Genomic DNA, 10,357 nt, shown 5'->3' on the forward strand with positions numbered 1-10,357 from the left:
AAAAAAGTTTGTTATTCAAGTGAAAATTCCAAACGTGTTCATAATCTTAATTTCAATTTCAGTAACACAACTTAACACACAACATCTCTAGATTAGGTGCTCAATTTTTCCACACGGAGTGTACTCTCACTGAGCCCTTTGGCTTATGACAAGATTCATATCTCAGCACTCAACGAGCTCCTCTAAGATTTAGTTATCATTCAAGCAGTCTCTCTTGATCTTTTCACCTTTCGATGCTTAAGGAGAAATTCATATCTAATAAACATGTTCAACTACATACCGGTTAAGGATCAGGGAGATATAGCATTAGAAGTAAAAGTGATTAATTCTCACTTCTAAAGATTTTGAGTTAAATTGATTTGTTAGAAAGTAGCTCGACGCTATAGCTTTATATATCGCAAGTAAAGTGGTAAAGATAAGATGAAGTGGTGAGCAAGAAACATCACAAAGTAATCTAACTCTAAACCTCTGGAATCTCGCAACCATGCTCATCTATGGAGAAAATAAGATGAAATGAGAACTCTAAAGCTGCAAACCCTAGCTGAAACCTGGCCTCTCCAATTCTATTACAAATTTTCGGACCCTTGGCACCAGAACATGGCTAACGATCCAAGGCGATGCAGCTTTACAAATCTTCAACAAACAATCTTCATCCACGATGCAGCTTCTCGTATCTCCAGAGTCATTCTTTAATCCACATCATCAAATATCTATGACAAGCATTACTAGTTCAAAAGGTTTTTTTTTTTTTTACCAAAGTTCAAAATGTTTAATTAACATTTAAAACAACTTAAACTATAAAATCCTAAATAGACATTGATTAAATGTCTTAGGCAATTCAATCACTAAATTTCTTGTCCATTATGGGGGTTAAGTGCAACATCATAACCAATTATTCTTCCGGTTATCATCTAACTATCATGTGCTGAACAGAGAAGAAACATTGATGAAAAAAAGGAACAATTTTTTAAAAAAGGTTAGATGACGATATTATAGATTAAATCTCCGTTTAAAGTACAATGGGTGCCGCAAAGGGACCCAGAAGAGTAAGCTATATAGGTTTTGCTAGATAACTAGCTCGAAACAGAACGAATAAACCAATACATTCCAAAACATTAAAAGCAAGACAACCCAATAGGTTCGACCATCACAAATGAAAATCGCAATAAGAAAGAGAGTTATGCGATTTCAACTACCACCAAGAATGAAATATTATGGAGTCCACTAACTAGTCATACGATTGCTCTTTATTCCATAAAAAAATCCTTGCATTGCGTTCCTTCCAACCAAACTATCGAAATTGAAGTCCATAAAAATTTCTTTCTTAAAACAATTAGATTCTCCAAATTGAATTGCGTGCTCCCACATATAAGCTAGATTAACTGTTGAAATACCCAACAATTGATGTATGAAATGCCCAAATACATCCAAAAAATCTGCACCATAGAAACAGATGATTAATTGATTCTTCATTTCTTAAACCTCCGGCACAAGTCGTATCTCCCTGAACCGCGCCACCCCACCCCACGACGAAATAAATTGTCTTTTGTTATCATTCTTTTATGAAAATTTATCAAAGCAAAAACACACTTTAGAGGCACTACTTTGTTCCAAATGATGTGAGAGTGAGCACCAATTATGGGTTGCTCACTTCTGTGCGCGTTTCTGGTTTTTTTTTGTAGTTTCTGTTTTTACATTTCTTGTTGGACGCGAAACTGTTTTGCGACAACAACACTTTGAAGTAGCAAATTATGCAGTAGATGAAATTATTTTTTCATGACTACAATCTTTAGGGATAATTAACCACTCATTGAATAAATTGCATATTCTATATATTTTAGGCTTAATTGATCTGCTGGTCCCTTAACTTATTTCTTTTATTCAATTTGGTCCCATAAGTTTTAACTTTCTCAAACACGTCCCTTAACTTATTTATTTTATTCAATTTGGTTCAATTTTGATAATTTTAATCCCTTAAAAAATGAGACCGTAGGATTACGGAGGTCTATCAGATTTTATAGTGTATCACCAACACCTAATTTATTTATTTTCTTCTTTTTCTTCCCTCATCTTCATCTACATTCATTCTTCATCAATATTCATCAATAAAACCCAGGAAAAAAAAATTAAACCTACTACACCACCATCATTTTCATCTTCATCTATCATCATCAACACCCTCCAATCACTCCATCATAACCATCCCAAAATCAAACCCAAAAACATCATCATCGATCTTCAACGTTGTTGTTCCTTTTCACTTTGAACAACATTGCTCTTTGTTTCAATTCCAACCCGTTAACATAATCATAAAACCCATCAAGAACCCATTAACATAATCATAAAACCCATAAAAAAAAACATCATTTTTTTTCATCTTCAAACGTTAATTCTTAGCTGGGTTGTAAAAAAAAAATCCAACTTTGATTATTAAAGGTGTGATTTTTATCTTGCTTTTTGGTTAAAGATTGAATCTTTATTGAAGTTTAATGTGTTTTTTTTCATCTGGGTTTTGCTTTTTTGTTGTTGTTGTTGTAGGTGTTGAACTTGTTGAAGTGAAGTTTATTTGATTTTGTGTTTGTGTTCATCTAATGGTAAGTGATAATTACCAGAAGATGATGTCTGATGTAGCCGTTCGATCGATGGTGAAAAATGGTGATTACGTTGAAGAAACGGAAGAACAATAGAAACACATAAGGAAACAACATAAGTGCATCAGGAATCAAATATTCAGAAGGAACAGAATTGGAAATGGAATCAAAATTGGATTGGAATTGATTTCCCAACAACAAAAACGCAGTAGAACTAAAAGGTTAAAAACGCTTTTGAAACAGGAACAACAATGTGTCATGAATCAGAGGTTTAAACCCATTTTCTCCTTTTAATCAAACACATAAACATCAATTAAGCAACACAAGTAAACAACATCAATATGAGAAAAGAAGAAGCCAAATCTTCTCAGATCTAAGTGTTCTGTTAAGGTGGTGGTAATGGTGGTGGTGGTTTTTGATTCGACAGTGATGCCGATGGTGAAGGGTTGGAGATTAGAGAATGAAAGAGACATGAAAGTTGCACTATTGAGAATGAAGATGAATAGGATGGAAGAAGAAGAAAGTAAATAAATTAGGTGTTGGTGATACACTATAAAATCTGATAGACCTCCGCAATCCAACGGTCTCTTTTTTTAGGGGATTAAAATTATTAAAATTGGACTAAATTGAATAAAATAAATAAATTAAGGGACGTGTTTGAGAAAGTTAAGACTTATGGGACCAAATTGAATAAAAGAAATAAGTTAAAAGGACCGGCAGATCATTTAAGCCTATATTTTATTACTTTCACTCAATGTAGCAAATAAATAAAGAGAAAAAAAAAAAAAAAACAAAGATTGAAAAAATGGGAGCATGACCTTAGATTAGATTATGCAGAGCTTTAATTATATGGAATTATTGATAATGATTAAGGACAATGGTTTTGCTATTTGGATAATTGGTGATTCACACAATACTAAACATATTTGAAACTAAAATCTTTCAAAGCAGAAACTAAGATTTCTATTTAACAATCATTTGCAAGAGCCTTTGTTAACATTTTCAAACATTTATAAACTTCATTCTTCTAAAAATACCAAGCAGTTGTTACAACTTAAACTATGCTTATGCTAAATACAACTACACACACACACACACATCTATCACAGTCACACACAAGCCATAAAACAAGGCATGCATAAACAAGGTTTTAATCGGTCGACCTACAATTGTTAACATTGTGCGAAACTACATCCAACTATACCTGATGCGGCTGCAGTTGTAGTTGCGGTCCTGTTAGGAATACATAAAGAAATCTTGACGTTATTTAAAACCTTGTAAAAATGCATTTTCAAGCCCAAGCTTCTCCTCCTCCTTCCCTAGTATTTACAATGCCAAGACTTGCAGGCTTCTTAGATGGCTTGCTCAATTGAAATACCGGGTGCCTGCATAACTTTCGCACGCCGTTTCTCAACCGTGACCAGTGTTCGCTGTCATATCTTCGTCGATAACTATAACTATTTTCTAACGGACCACTCTCGTATCTTGGAGTTACGCTATCACTTGAAAAAGATCTGAATACCTCCTCTCGATTCCTTTTTTCCTCCGAGCTCCGAAGTTTCTCTACGCTCCATTCTATTCTTCCTAAGGTGGAAGTCCTCGAGAATTTTCTTTTGGTAGTTGATGAGTTTTTGTCACAAGCATCCTCAATTTGTTCACATGATGACTCTTCTTTGTTGAAGCTAAAAGGAGGAAATTCATCATTGCAGGATGCAAAATCCATGCTATGTGAGAGCAACCTTGCATTATCAATTGATTCTTCTCTTTCTCGAAGCATTTTCAAAATCAATGTCTTTAAGAAGTTCATAACTTGTACTGCATGAATCAATGCAGTTAAGGGGTCTGCCATCTGGATTTCACAAGAAAGTTTGTCTCTTAGTACTTGTATTTTTCGTTCCACTTTTGGAGTATGCAAAATTGATTTCAGATATAGAATTGATTTTAACATGCTTGTATATTTTCGAGTAGAATTTCCATAGAATTTTAGATGCAAACTCAGATAATAAATTGGTAAATGAGCGAAACGAGATTGGTTTATGAATAACCAACCAGAAACATTTCTGGTTTTAAAGAAAGCAATAAACAAAAACAAAGATTATTTTCTTAGTATGATATTGTTAACAAACCTGTGTCATGTTGGGTGCGAAAACCATAGCTACGTTGCGCGCATTCATCTTATTGAACTGTTCATTTTCAACAACATCAGCCATCAAATTGATTGCCCAGTCAAGAAGAGCAGCCTCTGTGGAAGGAAGTAACTTGACAAGGTTAGTGCAATCGTCTTCTGTGTTGCATTGCATCACTTGCTCCGGTGTGAGAGAATCAAGTACTCCAGTTGGAAGTTCTCTAAACCAAGCCTGCAAGAGAGTCAAATACTTCAAATTATACACATAACCGAAAGACTTTGGAAGTGTTACGCATGAGTTCTGCCAAATGAAATTCAATTGATTGTAATTATGCAGAGAAGTTGAATTAAACATCTTGATAAATACCTTAATCAAGCCGGATAAACAATGAACATCGATTCCATGTGGCACTACGCCTTTGTTTAACTGATCTCGAACGAATGCTTCTTGGCTATTCTCAGCAGTAATACGGAATATTCCTTCTGCCTTCACCCATGGAAAGCATGAAATTAGACCTTAAAATTAACATGTAACTATTATAAAGTCAAATGAATTTGACAAATACAACACAAATTACAGAACATACTTTAAGGCCTCCTTCAGAATACAATTGCTTTTGCATCCTTAGCAGAATTGTTGGAACACTGTTCCCTCTATCATCATAAGAACACTGCATTGACTTTGCAGAAACTCCAAATACCTTCACACTGCATCATTTAAAGACGGTTTTAGAACAAAATCAAAGAAAGACAAGACGAAAGAATACAAATAAAAGAAAAGATTCACAAGCAAAACCTCATGATCAATCAAGGACAATCTGTCATTGCAGCCACGCATCTGACAAACTAATTTTGTTTCTTCTTATGTTGCAAAATGCATGTAATGAAAACCTTGCATTGTATTTTAAGTTGGAATTGCAAACATTGTTTTTCAGTAACCAGATTCCAGGTACAAACTATCTACTGCCGCTTAACAGCGTCTGATCTCCGTTTAACAGTGTTTTCTATAAATAAGAGTCAGGATTTTCACCTCTAACCACTATCTTAAGTTGTTTGAGTTCCTTACCACTCAGATGAACTTGTCGAAAGAAATGCATGCATAGTAATATACTTTCAATTACATAAATTTAACCCTGTTAATATCTACATCAGCTTAACCATTCTACCATTTTACTGTAAGTACAATAAACTATGGTATCAATCAACCACTTTATATAATTTCAAAGAAATCATTCATTCATAAAGTTAAATAAATTTGCTGTGACAATTAACACTGAGAAGATAAATGAGAATCTTCTATACCAGAGACACAAACAAACACTAAACATACATGATTAGTTTTTTTTTTTTCCTTTCTTTTTTTCAAATATTTTATTGGAAAAAAATTACTGAAAACTTTCTCTTGAGAGAGAGAGAGAGAGATCTGCATTGCATCTAATTATACTAAAAAAATTGACACACCACACATACTCATCCAAAAATTCTAAACAAAATTGAACAAAACATAAATCAAAAAATCTAAACAAAACATAAATTAAAGAATCTAAACAAAATTGAACCAAATTACATAAATTTCATGTTCTAAGAACAATAGAGATATAAAAAATTGACCTGGCACTAGGTACCCTTGTAGGAACCTCAGGCTGAAACTCAGAAGGCAAACCAAGAAAACCATTGAATCTATCAAAAGTAACATGTGACACGTGTCTCACTTCAGTTGGCCAGCTAATATCTAAGGAAGAAACATCCTCCCTCTCCACACTGCAAGTTACAATAGATTTCTTAAGAGCAGCCATAACTATATCCAATATTGCAAACTGGTTTTGATGATTGTTGTTGGATCCTTTTGTAAATTGTCTTGAAGCATTGTTGCTTGAATATATCTCATCATCATCATCATTGTCATTGTCATCACTTTCTAGTTCTTCTTCTTCATCTTCTTCCTCTTGTTCTTGTTGTTCTTCTTTCTTCTTGTTGTTGGTTACTTGTGCAGCAGGGTTGAATTCAGACACACTGAAACCAGCTATGTTGCATGATTTCGATCGAAAAAGGCGAGTCATTTGAGTTAACTAACAAGAAAAAAAAATGATGGGTTGGTGTTAAATAAAGCTGAAAGGATCTGAATATTTTAAGGTGAGGTAAAACACAAAGAGGGTTGGTTTGTTTTTGTTACTTGAATGAAAATGTGATATGGTTTTGGTTAAGTAAAGGTTGTGGTGAAAAATGGAAGAAGAGAAGAAGGAGGAATTGAAAGTAGAGAGAAAATGAAGAGTTTGGTTGAGAGGGAAATTATGAAAGACAATTGGATTGGGTGGTAAGATGGTAAGATTGATGGAGACATAAGACATGATGTTGGTTTTCTTTTTGTTTGTTTTAGGATCATGTTGGTGGGAAGAATAAGAAAAGTAAAGTAAAAGGTAAAATGATCAAGGGAGAGAAAATAATCTAGTCCTTAAGAAAAAGACTTGTATAAATGTGTATAAATATGGTTCTAAATTAAGTGGTATTAGCGATGTTGTGTTAGAAGAGCCGACAACATGACTCTCAGCCGAAAAAAAATCTATGGTTCGAATTTTAGAATCGCCCAGTTGATATGTAGTCTATCTCTGATAACAACAAAAAATTAAATGTCATGTGTTGTCGACTTGAAGATTAGTTTTATAGTGGATCCAAAAAGTTTTAAGTCGTGGAGATACTTTGAGCCTCCTACACGAGGTCAATGATCCTGCTTAAGGCAGGTTAGCATAAACAAATTAAGTGGTATTTACACAAAAATGTTGATATTGTGATAAGATATGAACAAAAAGTATTATAATTGCAATTGAAGTAACTTCTAAATTCATTGTATTGCAAATATAATTTTGAAATGGATTTCTTGCTTTAATTTCGTCACACAATTATAGATCTCCGTCTTCCAATCTAAAATTAACGGTCGAGATTTTTTAAAATTAATTTGGTAGTTGGATCATTTGAACCGTCCAATCTATAATTAATAACCGAGATTTCTACTCCCTATAATTATGTCAAACATCTAATCCAGTAATCTATGATCGTTCGATTGAGATCGGATGATCTAAAAAATACATAGATTTTAATATTCTTTAAATGTGAAACTATCTAACTTGAGATCTATATTGTTCGATCGAGATCAGATAGTCAAACTTCAATCAAACAGTCACAAATCCTCAAACTGCGTAAATGCATGCAATGGTGACATTAGGCTTCTGGGTCCATGAGTTTAATATAAAAACTAAATCTCATTTTCAATATGAATATTTGTTAGTAAAGTAATTGGTTAAGTACACTGTACACATGTGTAAGTTCATTGATCGATCCTGAGGATGAATTTAATTGTCTCTTCGCTAGATCCAACTTTCATAAACATAAACATTTTTTCCCCCAAAAAAAGAATAAACATAAACATTTTTTTTTTCTATAGAAAAAATTAGTGAGTTGGCTAGCTCGTGACATGAGAGAGAAAGGCAAGGACAAAAAAAACAGTGGAAGAAGACGTGAGAGTGCGTGTATTTTTGTGAGGTTTTGAGTGACATGTTTTAAGGGTATTAGATACGTGTACCCATCACACATGACACATATACATGCTTAGGAGTCAGATTTCTGTGTATGATTGGTACTCTCTTGTTTGACTACATCACTTATCACTATATTTGTTACTACTAATTGTTACTGATGCATTGAAATTTGAAAGACTATAAAGTATGATACCTTACTTTCCAAGTGAAATATTTGGAAATTGGAATCAGTGATCAGTTGTATGATATTTTTGATCTAGAAGAAGTTACCCCTTTCTTCAACAACTAAATGCTAGTATATTCCTTTCTCCGTTTACAATGTTACTACCTTGTGATTTTTTTTAATAAAGAAAGGCCTTGGATTAACTAGAACTAAAGTTGAGAGATAGAAGAATCAAAATGATAAAAGAACTTAATGGAGGAGCAACATGCTTAATGTAACACCTCCGCTTGGTGGATATGTAACGTTCGAGGCTGATGAAGGCGAGGAGTGGTCTGCCTCCTAGCAACTTTTAGGCAAAACCGAATCACATCAGAATGAGAGGGATCCTGAAGCCTAGAGGTATGGGACTGCATGGTTGGGATGGGTGACCTTTAGGGAAGTTTTCTGGAAAAACATGTGAGTGAGGACAAAACACGCTGAAAAAACTTGTGTTGGTTTGTGGGGTCAATCGACAATCCTGAAAGCAGTCTATGATGTTACACTCAACAATAGCAATGAAAAAAGTAGAATATTTACATTAAGCCAACATATGAGCACAAACTTATTATTCTCTTGTGGCGAAAAACACACAGAACTTAGAACTTGTCCAATTTCCATTTGCAGCATAGTGTGGAAACTTCCTTAGGCTGCAAAAGATGAGTATTGTAGGTGGTGATCGTACTTAATCAGAATGTGACTGTCAGTGCTCTTTAATGCGGTGGTTGAAGGTGGTGGAAGTGCGTCAATTTGAGTGCTAGAACGGCGAGGGTGTGTACCTGCAGACACTCCGACGCTCAAGTCAATAGAGGTCAGAAATGAGGGTTAAGAGATGAGAAAGATTCTATCTTTGGGACTGCGAGGAGTCCCCTTTATATAGAGGTGGGTGAATGCAGAGCCGTTGTAATGGCACGCGAGTGGCCGACGATTACGAAATCGTGGAAAGTGTAACCACTGGGGAGGGATTCGCGGGAAGGTGGGTGAAGAGACGTTACAGTACGTTTGAACTGGTCTCAGTTGCTCCGTTTACCCCCCTCACGAAGAAGGGGTGTGTTGCGAGTAAACTGCCAAATGTGGTATTGAGCTTGATTTGTTATTGGGCCTAATCAATTGGGCCCTCGGTCTTTGACCGGTCCAAAACAAAACATGTGGTAAACTAACCCACTCAAATTGGTAAAGATAATAAGAGAATTATTTAGGAAAATAATATTTTTTAAAAAACGTAAACTAACCCACTCAAATTGATATTGAAAAGAATCAAACATAAGACTTTGACGAGGAATACACTCCAAAGTCTCAAACCTCAATATGCAAAGAGAGAGCTTGGAGAACCGACTAACCCAAAAGTCTTTTATAAAACAACCATGATGATCACGAATAAGACCACCACAAACTGAAGCGCCATTAATAAATAAATCAGGTAAAATCATTACATATATAAAAAATGATATGATACTAAATAATTGAATGATGAGTATGTACTTAATCAAACTCTAGAATACAAGAATATTCATCTTTAATAAATATTATTATACGCCTACTACATATGTAGGCTCAAGTTGTAATCTTTATCCAGTAAGCTACCGTATATAAGGACCAGGTTTTGCTGCTGTAAAAACACCATGCAGTTTCACGCAGTTTTTGATCTCAGTCGTTCATCTTAAATCAAACAGTTGAGATTAAAAACCGTGTTTTTAGTTAAAACAATCTTTACCATCCAACTGTGATCGGACAGCTATCATTGATTACAGCATCCTATTGTAACAAGGAATCATATTCCCTTATATAATGATCCACTTATCAGTTACAAAGAAAGATACCACTTATATCTTACACATCAAATAATTTAGGGTTAAATATTTTTTTAGTCCCTATAAAATTGAAATATTTTATGTTTAGTCCTTACTTA

General features: G+C 34.3%; 1 protein-coding gene across 1 annotated transcript; it reads right to left on the reverse strand.

Annotated features, from left to right (window-relative positions):
* Positions 1–3,568: 3,568 nt before the first annotated feature.
* Positions 3,569–7,165, reverse strand: LOC11444022 (rho GTPase-activating protein 3). The gene is made up of 5 exons (XM_003627444.3): positions 6,328–7,165; positions 5,304–5,424; positions 5,084–5,203; positions 4,718–4,948; positions 3,569–4,440 (listed from the first exon to the last, which is right to left on the reverse strand). The coding sequence occupies exons 1-5, from the start codon at positions 6,774–6,776 to the stop codon at positions 3,883–3,885; spliced, it is 1,479 nt and encodes a 492-aa protein (XP_003627492.2). The 5' UTR covers positions 6,777–7,165; the 3' UTR covers positions 3,569–3,882.
* Between the last annotated feature and the right edge of the window lie 3,192 nt (positions 7,166–10,357).

This window comes from Medicago truncatula, chromosome 8 (assembly GCF_003473485.1).
Source record: "Medicago truncatula cultivar Jemalong A17 chromosome 8, MtrunA17r5.0-ANR, whole genome shotgun sequence".
In the NCBI taxonomy this organism is placed as follows: domain Eukaryota; kingdom Viridiplantae; phylum Streptophyta; class Magnoliopsida; order Fabales; family Fabaceae; genus Medicago; species Medicago truncatula.